This window comes from Oncorhynchus kisutch, linkage group LG18 (assembly GCF_002021735.2).
Source record: "Oncorhynchus kisutch isolate 150728-3 linkage group LG18, Okis_V2, whole genome shotgun sequence".
Lineage (NCBI taxonomy): Eukaryota > Metazoa > Chordata > Actinopteri > Salmoniformes > Salmonidae > Oncorhynchus > Oncorhynchus kisutch.
In genome coordinates, this window is record NC_034191.2 from 25,350,654 (window position 1) to 25,372,766 (window position 22,113).

The window sequence follows — 22,113 nt, forward strand, 5'->3', positions numbered from 1 at the left end:
TTTAGATAATTATTTTTTCAGCTTTTATTTCTTTCATCACATTCCCAGTGGGTCAGAAGTTTACATACACTCAATTAGTATTTGTTTGCATTGCCTTTAAATTGTTTAACTTAGGTTAATGTTTCGGGTAGCCTTCCACAAGCTTCCCACAATAAGTTGGGTGAATTCCGGTCCATTCCACCTGACAGAGATGGTGTAACTGAGTCAGGTTTGTAGGCCTCCTTGCTCGCACCCACTTTTTCAGTTCTTCCCACAAAATATCTATAGCATTGAGGTCAGGGCTTTGTGATGGCCACTCCAATACTTGACTTTGTTGTCCTTAAGCCATTTTGCCACAACTTTGGAAGTTTGCTTGGGGTCATTGTCCATTTGGAAGACCCATTTGCGACCAAGCAAATATATCTATATAATTTTCCACCCTCATAAAGCCATCTATTTTGTGAAGTGCACCAGTCCCTCCTGCAGCAAAGCACCCCAACAACATGATGCTGCCACCTCTGTGCTTCACGGTTGGGGTGGTATTCTCCGGTTTGAAAGCCTCCCCCTTTTTCCTCCAAACACAACGATGGTCATTATGGCCAAACAGTTCTATTTTTGTTTCATCAGACCAGAGGACATTTCTCCAAGAAGTACAATCTTTGTCCCCATGTGCAGTTGCAAACCGTAGTCTGGCTTTTTTATGTCGGTTTTGGAGCAGTGGCTATTTCCTTGCTGAGTGGCCTTTCAGGTTATGTTGATATAGGACTTGTTTTACTGTGGATATAGATACTTTTGTACCTGTTTCCTCCAGCATCTTCACAAGGTCCTTTGCTGTTGTTCTTGGATTGATTTGCACTTTTCGCACCAAATTGCGTTCATCTCTAGGAGACAGAACTCGTCTTCTTCCTGAATGGTATGACGGCAGCGTGGTCCCATGGTGTTTATACTTGCGTACTATTGTTTGTACAGATGAACGTGGTACCTTCAGGTGTTTGGAAATTGCTCCCAAGGATGAACCAGACATTTTGTCAGAGGTCTTGGCTGATTTCTTTTGATTTTCCCATGATGTCAAGCAAAGAGGCATTGAATTTGAAGGTAGGCCTTGAAATAGATCTACAGGTACAGTACACCTCCAATTGACTCAAATGATGTCAATTAGCCTAACAGAAGCTTCTAAAGCTATGACATCGTTTTCTGGAAATTTCCAAGCTGTTTAAAGGCACAGTCAACTTAGTGTATGTAAACTTCTGACCCACTGGAATTGTGATACAGTGAATTATAAGTGAAATAATCTGTATGTCAACAATGTTTGGAGAAATGACTTGTGTCATGTACAAAGTAGATGTTCTAACCGACTTGCCAAAACTATAGGTTGCTAACAAGAAATGTGTGGAGTGGTTGAAAAACGAGTTTTAATGACTCCAACCTAAGTGTATGTAAACTTCCGACTTCAACTGTATGTGTGTCGCCATTTGTTAGAGGCAGGGAGCAAATTTGCCACTGGTCTGTGGTAATGTTTAACAGGCTGGTTTTGGGTGATATGGTAGCCACAATACACAACCGCCACACTAGAGGAAATAGCAGCAGCGTCAATAGTGTTCCTCAGCTGACAGCCTGTGGTGCAGTACCTGTCAGAAATCCCCAGAGTCACACTGAGGTAAGTGAAATAGATACTGTAAAAAAAGAGCTGTATTTTGTTCAACAATAAATTCACCCAGTCAACATATTTCTGTGGTATCTACCATATACAGTACAATAGGAGGACAAACATAGCATATTACCATAAAGATCCTGTATTTGATGAACAGTAGGATATTTATGATTAAAACAACATATAAGTTTGAGAAGTTGCATCGAGATTACATTTTAAAAATGTTATAGTACCAGTGGTGTAAAGTACTTAAGTAAAAATACTTTAAAGTACTACTTAAGTAGTTTTTTGGGGTATCTGTACCTCACTATGTATATTTTTACTCTTTTACTTCACTATATTCCTAAAGAAAATATAGTACTTTTTCCTCCATACATTTCCCCTGACACCCAAAACTACTTTTGAATGCTTAGCAGGACAGGAAAATGGTCCAATTCACTCACTAATGCCTGGTCATTCTGACTGCCTCTTATCTGGGAGACTCACTAAACACACATGCTTTGTGTGGTGCCGTCTGGTTTGCTTAATATAAGGAATTTGAAATTATTTATACTTTAACCTTAACTCTTGATACTTAAGTATAAAATCCAAATACTTTTCGACTTTTACTCAAGTAGTATTTTACTGAATGACTTTCACTTTTACTTGAGTCATTTTCTATTAAGGTATCTTTACATTTACTCAAGTACTAGAATTGGATACTTTTTCCACCACTGTATGGGAAATATTGGTGTGTATCTCTTGGGACTTACTGTACCTATTTTACTAAGATTGTTTCTTCTCAAGCTATACCATAGGGAAATGTTTGTTTAATCCTTGTCAGTGCACTTAAATTCAGGTTGGTTGAAATATAACTATTCAAAGGAACAATTAGAAAACAACATTTTGCGATCTGTTTTTCTTATTTGAGATAATTAAGTCCATTTAATTGATTGAATTACCTTGATATATTTCTTGGTTCATTTAATCGAGGTAGTAGGTGTTTACATTTGAATAACATTCATTACACAAAATAAATTCTGTTTTACCTGCCAATTTAGAAAAAAAAGCAATCAAGATTACTGCCAAAACGGTGGGCATAAGCGTAAATGTAACACACTCCTACATTCCTGTAATGAGTGAGGGTTTACCATCAACACACATTGAAGGTTTACCATCAACACACCCACCCACCACCACCACAATGTGCTTGGTCATTGTACCCCTTGGTATTAAACCCACAGCCACACTAATTAACTTCCTAGTGATCTATGTGCTCTGCATAATTAATTTCCTCAAATTCCTCAAATTAGTGGGAGGATATAGTGGTCAGGAACAAGAGTGTCACTGAATCCCATCTCAAATTAGAGCAGGAACATGTTCATTACTTCATTCATTCTCTCATTTGGAGGAAAAGTATGAGCTACATAAGCTGCCCTAGATATTTCTCAGACCTAATTTCCTAAACGGATACATCATTTATGACTCCACACAGGCCATATCGGCTAACACAGTTAGCACTGCACAAACAATTTATAGATCACCCAGATTACTTGGAAATGAGCATATTACTATATTATATTCCAAAGTCGCACCTGACCCACAAATATTCTCCCCTTTCACCTCCATCTATCAATGGAATTAAGCTCTGTGAAGCGCCACTGAAATTCAATTGGGGAGTGACTCTTCTAAAGGAGGAGTGTAATGTGAATGCCTCACAACAGGGTATAGATCTTCTCTCCTCACAGACTATACCGTCTATCTATTCTTAATCAGGAACATGGTCTTGTGGGCTATTAAATCTAACATGGCACTTCAGCTGTTAATGTGTTTGTTTACCCATCCCAGCGCAGTGCTACTTAAAGAGCGCCCACCCGCTGCCCGCTGCTGCTATGGGACCTAATTCACTCTACCCTTTTGGTCTGTACTCTACTCTGTAAGTCCTGGATCCCGAGCCAGATCCTGCTTGCCATCTGGACAGCTCAGCATAGATTTATAGTTGCTCTCCTCATTTGGACCCACTGGTTTAACATGTGTTTGTCTCACTGGTTTAACATGTGTTTGTCTGGAGCTGACAAGCACGTGACTCATGTTTTACCTCTGTCGGCAATCAAAACAGATTTATACACAGATTTGGGGTAAGACGGAGAGAGATAAGCTTGAGTAGGTCACATTTCAAAAGCCTTCTCGACTCAGTTTTATGTATTGTTTTTTAGAGGATGAATCTTACAGTCAGATAGTACATGTTTCTTACAGCTTCCCAATCAACAAAGATGGTCACGCCTCATGTACCATACCAGAGAATAATTCAGTGGAATTCAAACACTTTACTACTCCTTTAGGTTAAATGGAAATGTGTCATTGGTTTCCATTATAACTCAATCATGATTGTATCACAACACCCCAATGTCACCCACATTCCCCGACCGCCATGCTTCTGACGCCCATGTCTCTACGTCTGTCCTTGTCAGTGCTGGAGGCCTGGGTGCAGCTGGAGCCCAGAACCATCACGGTGCTGCGAGGTTTGGATCCTCAATAGTGGCTCTGTGTTGACCATTTCAGCCCAGTACGGTATTCTCTCAAACAACCCCAATGCGACTGCCATAAACCGCTCCACCAATCAAGTCTTTAGCTGGGAATTTGTCTTGAGGAGAGTCCAGCGCAGCCACCAGGTACAGGTGACCTGTGACCTCCAAAACATCCAGAGTAAAAACTGCCGATCTGTTTGTTCAAGTTTTGTGTGCTTTTCTCATTTGGCTGTCCTTGAGCTGGCTGCCTACTGGCAGGCTGACAGTGTTCAGTATGGCAGAGAAACAAAGGATAACAGAAAGGAAAACGCGACACTGCTGCTCATGCTCCCAGGTGATATTTATTTATAACGGTCTTCATCAGGCATCCATATCCCAGGTGGGGCTGGAAGGTCCTATATATAGGGGCAGTACTTAGTGACAAAATGTCAAAATTATTGTGTGCCCTAATTGAATATTGTTTGTGTATATACAGTATATATTACTGTAAATATGGATCACATTCCTTGTGTATGATCATATATTTTGATGAATTGAATGTTAATAATGTGAACCTAAGTTAGATATTTTTTACCTCCTGTTTCAGGAAGTGATGTCACTAAGTACTGCCCCTATATATAGGACCTTCCATCCCCACCTGCGATATGGATGCCTGCTGAAGACCTAAATATCACATGAGCATGAGCAGCCTGCAGCGTTTTCCTTTCTGTTTTCCATGAGTTTGCCTACAACTCCAGCACCTGCAGAAAGTACCTGGATATGCGTGTGGTTCAGCTTTTGTAGAGAAACAAAGGAGCCACAGTTACAGTACTGCAGAGGTTTTTCAAGAGAGGATTTCAAAGGCCAGCTGGGAAGTGGGATTTTTGTTTTCTTATGGGTTCTCTCTCTCTCTCTCTCTCTCTCTCTCCTTGTCTCTCACACATGTGTGCACACTCACATGTACATGTGCATACACATACAAAGAAAACAAAACAGCTGGAACCCCTTTTGAAAACAATGGCAGAATGAAAGAAGACAAAAAAGGGGAATTTAACCTGGACTAGGAGAAGAAAAGCAGAATAAACAAAAGTTGAACCTAATCCTTGATGATGCCACCCACACACTCCCTGACACTAGAGACAAAAACTCAATGTTTTCCTAAGCCATATTGGCTTGTTGCTTTAATTGAAAACCTTTGTTTAAATTTGTTTGAGGTTTCATGCATGCAGCAGATCTTCTCAAATTTTTCTCAAAGCAGCTGATTTAGTTGTTGGGCATCGAGCCAGGTGTATATCAAAGAGGAGGACTGCTGCAGTGGCTATTTTGATGGGCTGTATGACATTGTTGATGCCAGGGTTGAAGGGTGTGGGATGGGAATCGATTGGGCCAGGTATAAATACAAGGTGAAGGGAACTCTCCTGAGCACCAATCATGCACCACCCGGGATTTAGAGTCTGTGATCCCTCACCTGATATGCCCTCCCTCTATCCCTGTATTCCTCTATTGCTCTATCCCTGCTTCCCTTTCCCCCCTCTATCTCTCTTTCATTATCTTCGACTTGGATGCCGATTAAGGCAACCCCCCGCATCTCTCTGATTCAGAGGGGTTTGGGTTAAATGCGGAAGACACATTTTGATTGAATGCATTCAGTTGTACAACTGACTTTCCCTTTTCCCCTCTATCCCTCGGTCCATATTTCCCTTTTCCCCTCTATCCCTCGGTCCATGTTTCCCTTTTGCCCTCTATCCCTCTGTCCATGTTTCCCTTTTCCCCTCTATCCCTCTGCCCATGTTTCCGTTTTCCCTCTGTCCCTCTGTCCCTCTGTCCATGTTTCCCTTTTCCCCTCTGTCCCTCTGTCCATGTTTCCCTTTTCCCCTCTATCCCTCTGTCCATGTTTCCCTTTTCCCCTCTATCCCTCTGTCCATGTTTCCCTTTTCCCTCTGTCCCTCTGTCCATGTTTCCCTTTTCCCCTCTATCCCTCTGTCCATGTTTCCCTTTTCCCCTCTATCCCTCTGTCCATGTTTCCCTTTCCCCCTCTATCCCTCTGTCCATGTTTCCCTTTTCCCTCTGTCCCTCTGTCCATGTTTCCCTTTTCCCCTCTATCCCTCTGTCCATGTTTCCCTTTTCCCCTCTGTCCCTCTGTCCATGTTTCCCTTTTCCCCTCTGTCCCTCTGTCCATGTTTCCCTTTTCCCCTCTATCCCTCTGTCCATGTTTCCCTTTTCCCCTCTATCCCTCTGTCCATGTTTCCCTTTTCCCCTCTGTCCCTCTGTCCATGTTTCCCTTTTCCCTCTGTCCCTCTGTCCATGTTTCCCTTTTCCCCTCTGTCCCTCTGTCCATGTTTCCCTTTTCCCCTCTGTCCCTCTGTCCATGTTTCCCTTTTCCCCTCTATCCCTCTGTCCATGTTTCCATTTTCCCCTCTATCCCTCTGTCCATGTTTCCATTTTCCCCTCTATCCTTCTGTCCATGTTTCCCTTTGACCCTGTTTCCAGTATGCAGATAAACTCTGTTCCACAGGGGCTAAAGGTGTGGAGAGATTCAGTGTCAAAATAGTTATCTGAAATTGTTATCTCTATCCCAGTGAATCATCTCCGAGAGTTTGCTGGGGATACCCTGCATGCCACAAAGAATACTCAACTAGAAATGAAGAAAGATGACGAATGATAAGCTGTTATGGACAGTAGCAATGCTAGGAGGTATTGCTCATATCTCTTCTACATTTTTCATATAATCTTATTATAAACTCCACTCATATTGGAAAGTTGGACCGAAGACAAATGGGTTGTAAACAATACAAGCTGAGAAATGTATAATTCATTTTTTGATAAAAACATAAGTATTGTATTAATGATGTTTACTCTGGAATGTTTTAGCATAAAAATGAATGAGATGGTTATGATGATGATGTGTGAAAAAAATAGCATGATGATGACATATCGGGTGATGAATCTTTATTACACCATAGAGGATATTCATGTATTCCCCTTTCCTCTCTCATTATTCAGCTAATTTCACCCTGCTGCAAACTGAGAGCTCAGCTAAAAGCCTGAGCAATGTCCTCCATGCAAAAAGGAAGGAACAAAGCAATGACCCATTGCCTTCAATATATTACAGGAGGAGTCCTCCTGTATTGCCAGAGCTACACATTATCACTGACGTACACTGAGTATACCAAACATTAGGAACATCTTCCTAATATTGAGTTGTGCCCATTTTTCCATCAGAACAGCCTCAATTTGTCTGTGCATGGACTCTACAAGGTATCGAAAGTGTTCCACAGGGATTCTGGCCCATGTTGACTCCAATGCTTCCCACAGTTGTGTCAAGATGGCTCAATGTCCTTTGGCTGGTGAAGCATTCTTGGTACACATAGGAAACGGTTGAGCGTCAAAAACACCTGGCACCTATTACCATACCCCTTTCAAAGGCATTTAAATCTTTTGTCTTGCCCATTCACCTTCTGAATGGCACACATGCACAATCCATGTCTCAATTGTCTGAAGGCTTAAAAATCTTTCTTTAACCTGTCTCCTTCCCTTAGGGCTCCCGAGTGGTGCAGTGGTCTAAGGCACTGCATCTCAGTGCTAGAGGTGTCACTATAGACACCCCGGTTCAAATTCAGGCTGTATCACAACTGGCCATGATTGGGAGTCCCATAGGGAGGTGCACAATTGTCCCAGCGTTTTGTGGGTTTGGCCGGTGTATGCCGTTGTAAATAAGAATTTGCCTAGTTAAATAAAGGTTACATTTTACGTGGATTTAACAAATTACATCAATAAGGGATCATAGATTTCACCTGGATTCACCTGGACAGTCTATGTGATGGAAAAGGCAGGTGTTCTTAATGTTTTATATACTCAGTGTATGTAACCACTACCCATTAACAATAGTGCATGGTGGATCAAGCCCTCCAGTGTGGATGCAGAGGATCTCAGAGCCTTTGAATTAATTGTGCATCTAGGCCTTTTCCAGTTTCCAGTTAGCAACTCTGCTGGTGATTTGTGGCCCGTTGGTCCATTGGAGGAGAACTACAAATCTCCACTGGAGACTGGTCTCACCCCTTATGAATATGATGCAAACACGCCCACACAGAACATACATACTGCTGGCAGACACACAAACATACATGTATGAACATAGTGTACACACGCACACTTTTTTTACATGAAGAAATCAATATGCCTGTATGGGGTTGTTGAATATGAACAGAATGTGCTGTAAGGGCTGCAGCCGAGGATGAGGCCACTTTGATGTAAATCAGAGACGAGTGAGCGTGCCTTTGGTGATTGGGCTGGAGAGGCGCAGTGTGCTGTGCTGTGCTGTGCTGTGCTGTGCTGTGCTGTGCTGTGCTGTGCTGTGCTGTGCTGTGCTGTGCTGTGCTGTGCTGTACAGACAGACAGACAGACAGACAGACAGACAGACAGACAGACAGACAGACAGACAGACAGACAGACAGACAGACAGACAGACAGACAGACAGACAGACAGACAGACAGACAGACAGACAGACAGACAGACAGACAGACAGACAGACAGACAGACAGACAGACAGACAGACAGACAGACAGACAGACAGACAGACAGACAGACAGACAGACAGACAGACAGACAGACAGACAGACAGACAGACAGACAGACAGACAGACAGACAGACAGACAGACAGACAGACAGACAGACAGACAGACAGACAGACAGACAGACAGACAGACAGACAGACAGACAGACAGACAGACAGACAGACAGACAGACAGACAGACAGACAGACAGACAGACAGACAGACAGACAGACAGACAGACAGACAGACAGACAGACAGACAGACAGACAGACAGACAGACAGACAGACAGACAGACAGACAGACAGACAGACAGACAGACAGACAGACAGACAGACAGACAAGACAGACAGACAGACAGACAGACAGACAGACAGACAGACAGACAGACAGACAGACAGACAGACAGACAGACAGACAGACAGACAGACAGACCAGACAGACAGACAGACAGACAGACAGACAGACAGACAGACAGACAGACAGACAGACAGACAGACAGACAGACAGACAGACAGACAGACAGACAGACAGACAGACAGACAGACAGACAGACAGACAGACAGACAGACAGACAGACAGACAGACAGACAGACAGACAGACAGACAGACAGAAAGACAGACAGAGCTACTAGTGCTGTTGGAGAGAGACAATACTGCTCATCCGAGCAGAAGGCGCCCATACTTCTTCCAGATTAAAGGCTGTCCCTCAGAGTGGCAATTTCACTGCCAAGAGCCCTGTTGAAAAATCACAGGAATTAAAAAGAGTTGTACTCCTCACCAGCATCATCTCAGGGAACAGTCACAAAGCCTGTCTTAGATGGCTAGGCTTACTGTGATTAATGAACCTTATAAAACGTTATTTCAGAGATCACTTAGATTGGAATGATGGGAGGAGCCTCATGTTGTAAGGGACTGACCATCTTTCCTCAAATGTATCAATCTTCCATCCATAATTAGTTGCAGTAGTTTATTAGTCCATGGAAGTGAGACACTGTTTTCTTCTTCTGATCCTCTTTATTTTATTGCACTGCTGAGATTTTCAATGGGGAGACAGCATAATAAAAGTTTTATATCAACCAAATCAAATATCAAGACGCAGCCTATAAGGAACAGGGGAAGCCATCATTGTGCACAGAACGTTGAGAGCTTTGATCGTGAATCAACATAGACATGTAATTCAGTTAGACAAAGCGACAAAGCTTCAGTAATTATCAGTCTATCTATAGCAATTCTCTGCTGCACCCTCTGCCTTTCACTCTGCCAGATAATAGACTTCACAGAAGATAACGCCCAGTCTAAGTGGCTTATTTGGCTGCCAGTGTATGAGATAGGTGGAAAGAGGCATTCTCCCATCAGTCTTTTGAGACCTCGAGGCACACGATTGGTCATTTAGGAAGAGTAAGAAGCCTCTAAGTGAGCAGGTCAATTGCGATCAGAGAATCCCTATCCGTCTCAGGATACACTTGGCATGCATACAGTACACACGCATATGGCGTACTACACACAGCGCCTTCCTCTATTCCAGAAACACACAGTTATGCATGTGACCGAACCAGCTAAATACTACACACACTCTTGCAAAATAGCACAATGGACTAGAATGATCTGGCAAACTGTAAGAAATTACATACAGTACCCCAAAACGCTTTATCTTTTATTTCTAGAGAAGGGTAACGTGACCATCATGGGGGGAACGTGACTGTGCTGAAGGGGAAGAGGTCCTGTTCCAGGCAGAGGTCCTGTTGTAGGCTGTTACCCAGAGCTCAGTCTGACTTGGCTGGTGAATGGCAGAGAAGTGGACCAGGGTCAGTACAACATCAGCACTGAAGGGACTGTTGATGTGGAGTGCCTCCACAACCTGACCAGTAACTTCAGTGTCCAGGCAGCAGAGAGCTCTCATGTGGAGTGCCTAGCCTCTGTGTCTGCTCTCCAAATGCCTCAGGCCAGCAATGTGCATCTGACCATGGGTGAGAAACACAAAATCACTCGCTCTCTCTCTTTCCCTCTACTCAGAGCTGAGATTAGTCTACATCCTCATATTCATCAGTGAAAACAGACTGTGGGGGTTTGTTATTGTTGATGAGAGGAATGACAAGAAAGGCATTGCAGGACAGACACATCTTTTATCACCATTGAAGTCATCCTACATAAATAGAGACTTGGGAGCTACAGGATTTGGTACGCTCACTGTGATAATAGATTGCATCAATTAAAATATTAAATGAAGAATTACATTTCTCGGCTTCTTTGGGACTAAACCTCATAAATTACCTTTTTAGTTTAGTTGCAGAGGTGCTGGTGGAGAATATATGCGACGACTGCACTGTTCTAATTTCTGATGACAAAGGAGATGATTGTGGACTACAGGAAAAAGAGGACCGAGCACACCCCCATTCTCATCGATGGGGCTGCAGTGAAGCAGTTTGAGAGCTTCAAGTTCCTTGGTGTCCACATCACCAATGAACTATCATGGTCCAAGCACACCAAGACAGTCGTGAAGAGGGCGCGACAAAACCTATTCCCCCTCAGGAGACTGAAAAGATTTGGCACGGGTCCTCAGATCCTCAAAAGGTTCTACAGCTGCACCATCGAGAGCATCCTGGTATGGCAACTGCTCGGGTAGGGTAGTGCAAACGGCCCAGTACATCACTGGGGCTAAGCTGCCTGCCATCCAGGACCTCTATACCAGACGGTGTCAGAGGAAGGCCCTAAAAATTGTCAAAGACTCCAGCCACTCTAGTCATAGACTGTTCTCCAAGAGGCTTCTAAACAGCTTCTACCCCCAAGCCATAAGAGTCCTGAACATCTAATCAAATGGCTACCCAGACAATTTGCATTGACCCCCCCCCCCCTTTTTACACTGCTGCTACTCTCTGTTGTTACCATCTAAGCATAGTCACTTCAATAACTCTACTTGCATGTACATAATACCTCAACTAACCGGTGCCCCCGCACATTGACTCTGTACTGGTACCTGCCTGTATATAGTCTCGCTATTGTTGTTTAACTGCTCTTTAATTACTTGTTACTTTTATCTCTTATTCTTATCCATATTTCTTTAAACTGCATTGTTGGTTGGGAGCTCGTAAGTAAGCATTTCACTGTAAGGTCTACAGCGGTTGTATTCGGTGCATGTGACTAATAAAATGTGATTTGATTTGAGTAGCCTCAGTGTCCGCCGTCCTCCTGCTCCTGTGGATGAGCATCTGCACTGTCCTCTGTTACAGACAGAGGAGAAGAGCAAGTAAGCGCCTTTCTTTTCTTTTTGTACCGCTCAGTGAAAAATGTCCACCCCCCCCCCCACCCTCACGGGAACAATGATTAAAGTATAATGAAGGAGTTAAGCGGTCACGCGCAGTGATTCTGCAATGTGTTCCACGCCTGCATCGGCAAGGGCATAGGGGTTTTCAACGTATACAGAACTTCCGCTGTCAGCAGAATGCTCCAGTTCTAAAGTGCTGGCTTTGGCCTAACCCCCCACCTGTTCACAAAACACTGTAGCACCACCATGGAGAGACAGTTGTCCAGGAGAGACACACACCTGGTGGTCACTATGTGGAAATGCAGTTATGCTGTCACTAAGTAACACAGGTAAACATACTCATGAATATGGGTGAGAATGTCATTAGGCAGGAATTGGCATATTCTGAGAGTTATGTCAATCATCAAACAGTCTTATGATCTGGTGTTATAAATACCAAGACAGATTCATAATGACTCTAATAGGGGCCACAACCCACAAACATGTCTCTGAAGTGACCCCTAAAAATCTTAAACTTCCCACCTCTGGGATTAATGTCTTACTGGGTTACCAGCAGACAGTGAATATACGTTTTTGTGAGTCTTTGGCGGCTTTCAGAGTAGAGACGGATGGTGAGGAGTTTCTGGAGAGCCATCTCAGAGGGGATCGTTGTTGTGTGCGACGAGGCGTCCGTCTGGCTGTTTGTGCACGATAACAAAACCTGCCCCTGAGTCATACATTAGACTGCTCTAATCCCTGTGACTGATTTCAGACCAGTGCAAACCAGGGCCATGATTTGGGAGCTGTAGGATTATCTTAATAAAGCAGGTGTGCCCTCCTTAGTACATTTACAGTATTCACCCAATAGTCTGATATCTTTTTCACTGTCCTTGATTTGGTCCAGTTCCTTTCCCCGATTTCCTTACTATAACTCCCATTACTCAGGATTTTTCACATTTAACAAAATGGCATGACTCCAAGTCAGTACTGCTCTCAGTTGGCAAATCCAACACACTGAAGAGTAATGCATGCATTGCAATTATTCAGACAGAATGGGGATTAAATATATTCACCTTAATAACGTTGGACAGTATGGGTTTAAAACATCAAGACAGAGGCAATTTCTCCTCCTGCAAAGAGTCTTGTTTATCCTTCTCCTGGGTCAGCACCATCTGTACCGCCATTGTTATAGGATTGTTTTGGCTCTGGCCAGGACCTTGGGCTAAGAAAGGTAATGATGCTGTGTGATAAGATTCATTAACAATCAGCTCAGGCTTTCACTCTAACATTTCTAAAGTGACCTCAGGCTTGAGTGAGTGTGTGCTGGCCCAAAACTAATTAACGCTGCATTTACAGCTAGCATACATACACTCTTAGAAAAAAGGTTCTATCTAGGGCCTTAAAGGAACACTTTTTGGTTATAGGTAGAACCCTTTCTAAATGTAACCCAAAAGGGTTCTACCTGAAACCAAAAAGGGTTTAACCTGGAACCAAAAAGGGTTCTCCTGTGCGGACAGTCGATGCTGTGGTCTATGCAACCACAAGCAAGGTCAGGATTACTGTATGAATCTAGAGTGAGCATTGAGACAGTGAAAATCCTGTACGATAGCTGTAATATAAATTCACATAAGATATTGACTGTTGTAACTTTCTGTATTTGCTTGTCTTTCAGAATCAAGCCAACTGGAGACTAGAAAGTGAGCGTTTGACGCTCTTTGTGCCATTCTTTCCAACCTCTCAACCTGCTTGTTAATGTAGGATTATACAATATTTGAAAAGGTACAGACCTTGGCATTTCTTTATTGGCAAGAGCTGCCGAATGAATATCCAGGATCAAGTATGGTTACTTGAGAGGATATGACTAACCATCCATTTACTGACTTATTGGAAACATTTGTGAGAGGGTACTAATATAGTGTCATCCTATTCATTCAAAATTCCATTAGTCCTTTACACAAGTTACTGCTGGCACTCTGCATAAATCTTAGTAAATAAGTCTACCCAAAGGCATGTATTTAAATGTCTCTGAGTCTGCCTTGTGTCTGAGAAAGATACTGGGATTTTATAGTTAATTAAAATAAAGAATTGAGAATAATTATTTGGAACATTAGATGGTTATTAGATTATAACATCCACATTAAAATTGAAACTCTAGTTTACCCCCCCAAAGAATATTTCAACTCGAATGTGCTACTGTGTATGTATTGCAATATCCATGTATTTCTGTTTCATTGACTGCATTGACTTCCATGTGGATATCAGTACAAACAAGTGAAATTCATGACAATATGTACAGTACATTCAGAAGACTCATTCAGAAGACTTTGTATAGGTATGGAATGGGACACTTTCTATATTTCTCAGTCCTGGCCTGTGGAATTGAAAGCAGGTGTGTGCTGTGGGTGGAACTTCCTAACACTTGTCCCCAGCAGGCAGGTTACCAGTCTCTCAAGGGGGACTTGAAACAAAGTCCAGTCACAGTTTATCTCTTCTCTCATGAAGATAGGGCAATGATAGTGATGTCAAAGCATTGTTGTATCCAGGATATGCCGTGCCAACGATGATTCTGCAAGTACGCTTCTGTATGTTCTTGAGTTGTTCAGAGAGGACTTGAGTCGATGAGCTGTGCCAAGCTGGTGCGGCATATTCTAGGCAGGGTCAAGCATAGCTAGTAGATCTAGTTTTATACCATTTGTCAGCAGTTTTAATGTCCCTCATGATACGATTTTACTACTGAAGCAGTGAACACGCTGACTTAAGAGTGGTTAAGTCTAAATTAATTCAATAATGATATTGGATTTTTCGTAGGTATCAGCTTGTACACCGGCAAGACAATTGATAGTACCAACGTAAAGCTCACAAAACTGTTGATTCTTTCAAGGTTGCACCATTTTCCTTTTGTAGGGTAGTAATTGGTCACATTTTCTATTGGGCTGTTACTCTGGGTATCCACAGGATAGACAAATCACAGAGTAGGAGAAGCTCTGTTGCCAAGGCAACAGGGGGGGAAGGTCAACCTGGGATACACCACAGAGGGCCACTCAGGTGAGAGTCAGTGTGACAAATACCCCTGCTCCTCATTAGGACACATTATCTTCAACATCTAATGAGATCAGTGAGGTATGTTGGCATAGAAAAACAGATTGGATAGGCTATTCTATTTGATATGTGATTTTTGTTTGTTGTTAAAAGTATTATAGGCTACTAACAGCATTAGAGGCTATAATTGACTATGATGTAATCATAATGCCGTGTTCTATGTTGGAGCCGCTGTACTATACTTCCTCCCCTGAGTTTACAGTGTGGTACAGTGAAATGGTCAGGTCAGATGATGTCAGGTCAGTTAAACAACTATTTATCTCTTGACAGAAGCTGGCCGCAGTGACCTCATCGTCACTGGGGGAACCCACAGCCAGATTAGCTCCATCAGCACTCACAAGTTAAGGAGAGGGAGAGAGCAAATTATCGCAGTTGAATAATGCAGTCAGTCTCCATACTGCAGCCGGAGCCCCTGACACCTCCCAGGCTCTCACATTGACGGGGACTGCAGGGATTACCAACATCCTCCCCTGGCCGGGGGACAGTTAACTCTCAATGGCTGTATTCAAAATGACATCCTATTCACTATATAGTGCACTAGTTTTGACCAGGGCCCATGAGTCACTCATAATGCTGAACTTGACACATTTATGAAATTGCTTTTTCCAGTTACTAATAAGCATGCACCCATTAAGAAAATTACTGTAAAAACTGTTAAATCCACTTGGATTGATGAGGAATTGAAAAATTGCATGTTTGAATTGGAATGAGGCAAAGGGTATGGCAAATAAGTCTGGCAGCACAACCGACTGGCATGCGTACTGCAAATTGAGATATCATTCTCATTCTTCACAAAACCCATTGATATTGCCAACTAATTGAATGTTTTTTTTTCATTGGCAAGATTAGCAAACTTAGGAATCACATGCCAGCAACAAATGCTGACACTACACATCCAAGTATATCTGACCAAATTATGAAAGACAAGCATTGTACTTTTGAATTCCGTAAAGTGACTGTGGAAGAGGTGTCAATCAACACTGACAAGCCACTGGGGACTGACAACCTGGATGGAAAATTACTGAGGATAATAACGGACGATATTGCCACTTCTTTTTGCCATATCTTCAATTAAGCCTACTATAAAGTGTGTGCCCTCAGGCCTGGAGGGAAGCAAAAGTCATGCCGCTACTCAAGAATAGTTTACTGCCTCAAATAGCTGACCAATCAGCCTGTTACCAGCCCTTAGTAAACTTTTGGGAAAAATTGTGTTTGACCAGATACAATTCTATTTTGTTCAGAGTTGCTGCATGATCACTAATGGTGATGGGAGAACGATATGGCAACTACACTGTCCTTAGATTGGTGGAGTTTCTTTTGTCCCCTTTTATTGTCCGTGAAGTAACTTTGCACAAGGTCTCGTTTGACTGTGGATATAGATACTTTTGTACCTGTTTTCTCCACCATCTTCACAAGGTCCTTTGCTGTTGTTCTGGGATTGATTTGCACGTTTCGCACCAAAGTACGGTCATCTCTAGCAGACAGAACGTGTCTCCTTCCTGACAGATATGACAGCTGCGTGGTCCCATGGCATTTATACTTGCGTACTATTGTTTGTACAGATGACCGTGGTACCTTCAGGCGTTTGGAAATGGCTCCCACGGATGAAACAGACTTGTGGAGGTCTACAATTTTTTTTCAGAGGTCTTGGCTGATTTATTTGGATTTTCCCATGATGTCAAGCAAAGAGGCACTGAGTTTGAAGGTAGACCTTGAAATCCACAGGTACACCTCCAATTGACTCCAATTATGTCAATTAGCCTATCAGAAGCTTCAAAAGCCATGACATAGTTTTCTGGACTTTTCCAAGCTGTTTAAAGACACAGTCAAGTTAGTGTATGTAAACTTCTGACCCACTGGAATTATGATTCAATGAATTATAAGTGAAATAATCTGTCTGTAAACAAGCTTCCCACAATAGATTGGGCAAATTTTGGCCCATTCCTCCTGACAGATCTGGTGTAACTGAGTCAGGTTTGTAGGCCTCCTTGCTCGCACACGCTTTTTCAGTTCTGCCCACAAATTTTCTATAGGATTGAGGTCAGGGCTTTGTGATGGCCACTCCAATACCTTAACTGTGTTGTCCTTATTAAGCCATTTTTCCACAACTTTGGAAGTATGCTTTGGGTCATTGTCCATTTGGATGACTCATTTGCGACCAAAGTTTAACTGATGTCTTGAGATGTTGCTTCAATATATCCACATAATTTTCCCCCCTCATAATGCCATCTATTTTGTGAAGTGCACCAGTCCATCCTGCAGCAAAGCACCCCCACAACATGATGCTGTCACCCCTGTGCTTCACAGTTGGGATAGTGTTCTTCAGCTTGCAAGCCTCCCCCTTTTTCCTCCAAACACAACGATGGTCATTATGGCCGAACAGTTCTATTTTTGCTTCATCAGACCAGAGGACATTTCTCCAAAAAGTACAATCTTTGTCCCCATGTGCAGTTGCAAACCGTAGTCTGGCTTTTTTATGGAGGTTTTGGAATAGTGGCTTCTTCCTTGCTGACTGGCTTTTCAGGTTATGTTGATATAGGACTTGTTTTACTGTGGATATAGATACTTTTGTACCTGTTTCCTCCAGCACCTTCAGGCGTTTGGAAATCTCTCCCAAGGATGAAACAGACTTGTGGAGGTCTACAAAAAAATGTCAGAGGTCTTGGCTGATTTATTTAGATTTCCCCATGATGTCAAGCAAAGAGGCACTGAGTTTGAAAGTAGGCCTTGAAATACATCACAGATACACCTCCAATTGACTCAAATGATGTCAATTAGCCTATCAGAAGCTTCTAAAGCCATGACATCATTTTCTGGAAATTTCAAAGCTGTTTAAAGGCACAGTCAACTTAGTGTATGTAAACTTCTGACCCACTGGAATTGTGGTACAGTGAATTATAAGTGGAATAATCTGTCTGTAAACAATTGTTGGGAAAATTACTTGTGTCATGCACAAAGTAGATGTCCTAACCGACTTGCCAAAACTATAGTTTGTTAACAAGAAATTTGTGGAGTGGTTGAAAAACAAGTTTTAATGACTCCAACCTAAGTGTATGTAAACGTCCGACTTCAACTGTACCTTCTTGTGTTCATCGATCAATGATGCCAACATTAATAATGTATGCTATCCCTTCTAGTGAAAATGGGATACAAGAGACATTCAACAAAAAGGAAGACAGAAATAGATTTTTATTACATGCAATATGCAGACGTGCTCTTCAAAATCTGTCTATGATATAAAGCATGTCCTATATTATATGAGAGGAAAGCTATGTTACACAATATTATCATGCTGGAACTCAATAATCCAATAAAGTATGTATTCAATACACATTACTGGCATGAATAGAAAGACCATTCACTGTCTCTATCTACCCATTAATAGAGCTAAGCAACCAAGGAGCAACCAAACCCCAGTAAACTTACAGAGCAACAGTGTTTGGTCAGTCAGTGTCCCTAAAAAATTCAATGAGTAGGAACCAGTGTCATAAAACATTTAAGCCGAAATAACATTTCCCCCAACAATAGCTAGTCAGAAAGAACATTTTCCCCAACAATAATCTGCCCTTTCTAGACCACCTTTACTCCACATACAGAGACGCGTACAAAGCTCTCCCTCGCCCTCCATTTGGCAAATCTGACCATAACTCTATCCTCCTGACTCCTGCTTACAAGCAAAAATTAAAGCAGGAAGCACCAGTGACTTGGTCTAGAAAAAAGGGGTCAGATGAAGCAGATGCTAAACTACAGGACTGTTTTGCTAGCACAGACTGGAATATGTTCTGGGATTCTTCTGATGGCATTGAGAACACCACATCAGTCACTGGCTTTATCAATAAGTGCATCGATGACGTCGTCCCCACAGTGACTGTACGTACATACCCCAACCAGAAGACATGGATTACAGGCAACATTCACACCGAGCTAAAGGGCAGAGCTGCCACTTTCAAGGAGTGGGACTCTAGTCCAGAAGCTTATCAAACAGGCAAAGCATCAATACAGGACTAAGATTGAATCGTACTACACCAGTTCCGACGCTCTACTTTTTATTTTTTATAACCTTTTTTATTTATTAGGATCCCCATTAGCTGTTGCAAAAGCAGCAGCTACTCTTCCTGGGGTCCACACATAACATGAAACATAATACAGAATGACATAATACAGAGCATCATTAGACAAGAACAGCTCAAGGACAGAACTACACACATTTTTTTAAATGCACACGTAGCCTACATATCAATGCATACACACAAACTATCTAGGTCAAATAGGGGAGAGGCGTTGTGCCGCAAGGTGTTGCTTTATCTGTTTTTTGAAACCAGGTTTGCTGTTTATTTGAGCAATATGAGATGGGAGGAAGTTCCATGCAATAAAGGGCTCTATTTAATACTATATGTGCTCTTGAATTTGTTCTGGATTTGGGGACTATGAAAAGACCCCTGGTGGGATAAGTGTGTGTGTCAGAGCTGTGTGTAAGTTGCAAACAATTTGGGATTTTCAGCACGTTAATGTTTCTTATAAAAAGAAGAAGTGATGAAGTCAGTCTTTCCTCAACTCTTAGCCAAGAGACACTGCATAGTATTTATATCAGCCCTCTGATTACAATTAAGAGCAAAACGTTCAACAGCCACACCATTCATGCCATTCTGCTGTGGGGTAACCAGTCCAAATCACTCCGGCTGATAATCCCTCCACCTGGTTTATTGTCCTGTTTCCCATCTCCAAAATTATTAGTCCCTCTGCTGTTCGTCTTCTGCTGCCCCGTACCCTTTGTATACACTCCACCTTTCATGTGTACCGAGTTAACTTCTTTGGGAATCTCGACAACATCCGGTGAAATTGCAGAGCGCAAAATTCAAAATACAAAAATCGTAATATTAAACATTCATGAAAATACAAGTGTCATACATCATTTAAAAGCTTAACTTCTTGTTAATCCAGCCACTTTCAGATTTCAAAAAGGCTTTATGGTGAAAGCATCCATTCGATTATCTGAGGACAGCGCCCAGCATACAAAAGCATTAAAATCATTTTCCAAACCAGCAGAAGCGTCACAAAAGTCAGAAATAGCGATAAAATAAATCACTTACCTTTGAAGATCTTCCTCTGTTTGCAATCCCAAGGGTCCCAGCTACACAACAAATGGTCGTTTTGTTCGATATTGTCCTTCTTTATGTCCCAAAAAAGTCAGTTTAGTTGGCGCCCTTGATTCAGTAACCCACCTGTTCCACTCTTTCAAAATGCATACAAAGGAATCCCAAAAGTTACCAATAAACTTTGTCCAAACAAGTCAAACAACGTTTGTAATCAATTCTCAGGTACCCTAATATGTAAATAAATTATCAATTTTAAGACGGAGAGTAGTGTGTTCAATACCAGAGATAAATAACGAAGTGCGCTCCCTCATCCACTCGAGCCACATGATTACAGTCAAAATGAGAGCCACCTTGAAAAACTACAAATTCTAGCTTATTTTTCAAAAAACAAGCCTGAAACCCTTTCTAAATACCGTTTACATCTATTGGAAGCCATTGGAACTGCAATCTGGGAGGATTTCCTTTGAATTTCCCATAGACAAGGATTTCAATGGGTGGTCACCTCAACAAACAAAAACATTATGGTTGGATTCTCCTTGGGTTTCCGCCTGCCATATCAGTTCTGTAATACTCACATACATTATTTTAACAGTATTAGAAACTTCAGAGTGTTTTCTATCCAATATTACCAATGATATGCATATCCTAGCTTCTGGGCCTGAGTAACAGGTAGTTTACTTTGGGCACGTCAGTCATCCGAACTTCCGAATACTGCCCCTATCCCTAAGAAGTACCTATGTCTCCTGTTTCCAGGCCCACCCCTCTTCCCTGTCTCACCGACGGCCAACTGGCTTACACGGTGAAGCGTCTCCTGAAGGTTCGACCTCGGGGCAGGGGGTTCCAGTACCTGGTTGACTGGGAGGGTTATGATCCGGAGGAGGTGCTGGGTCCCCGCCAGGGACATCCTGGACCCAGGCCTCACCCCGGTCAACCAGGTATGCGCCCAGGTTGGACACATACCTGGTGTCCACATCACCAACTAACTATCATGGTCCAAACACACTAAGACATTCGTGAAGAAGGTACGACAATGCCTTTTCCCCCTCAGGAGAATGAAAAGATTTGGCATGGGTCCCCAGATCTTTAAAAAAATCTACAGATGCACCATCGAGAGCATCCTGACCGGTTGCATCACCGCCTGGTATGGCAACTGCTCGGCAACTGACCGTAAGGTGCTACAGAGGGTAGTGCGCACAGCCCAGTACATCACTGGGGACAAGCTTCCTGCCATCCAGGACCTATATACTAGGCGGTGTCAGAGGAAGGCCCAAAAAATGGTCAAAGACTCCAGTCACTCAAGTCGTAGTCTGTTCTCTCTACTACCGCACGGAAAACGGTACCGGAGCGCCAAATCTAGGTCCAAAGACTGCTGAGCAATTAACCAAATGGCCACTCTGACTATTTAAATATTTTATTAACTCTATTTCTTGAACTGCATTGTTGGTTAAGGTCTTGTAAGTAAGCATTTCACTGTAAGGTCTACACCTGTTTTATTCGCCGCATGTGACAAATAAAATTAGAATTGATTTGAAATAACATTTTGTTCACCGCTATTCTATTTCACCAGATGGGTGATAGTACAGATCTTCTCCATCTTAAAAATAACATAGTGCCTGTGCCTGAGAGGAAAGTCGCCTGCCATATCAAACGCCTGCCATACCGTCAAAGCGGCAGCTATTAAATAAATGAAACATCCTCCAGTGGGTTAACAAAGAGAGGAGTGATATGAGAGGCCTATTACATGACCCTGTTCTGTGTTTTGTTTTCCAGACTAATGTTACCCTTTCTGGAACTGACTTGAGCTCCAAGGTTTTCAGTTACCCTTCACAAACAATGTATTCATTTCGCTGTGAACCATATAAAACACCAAGAGTTTGTCAGGCAAGGTGTGCCTTTCCAGCATCAACGTCTTGGCAGTCTCTTAAATGCCATCTCTGTATCTCCTTCACTCATTCTCCATCTCTCCACCTTCCTTTGTTAGCTCTCCACCTGCTCACGTTCTTG

At 42.5% G+C, this 22,113-nt stretch overlaps 1 protein-coding gene across 1 annotated transcript; it reads left to right on the plus strand.

The window, feature by feature from the left end:
- The first annotated feature begins 1,519 nt into the window (after positions 1-1,519).
- LOC116354705 (uncharacterized) lies at positions 1,520-21,884 on the plus strand. The gene is given in 9 exon segments (XM_031795274.1): positions 1,520-1,636; positions 4,081-4,342; positions 10,338-10,640; positions 10,958-11,011; positions 11,611-11,616; positions 11,840-11,917; positions 13,587-13,611; positions 20,863-20,996; positions 21,880-21,884. Coding segments are annotated over 9 exon segments (984 nt in total).
- The last annotated feature ends 229 nt before the right edge of the window (positions 21,885-22,113 follow it).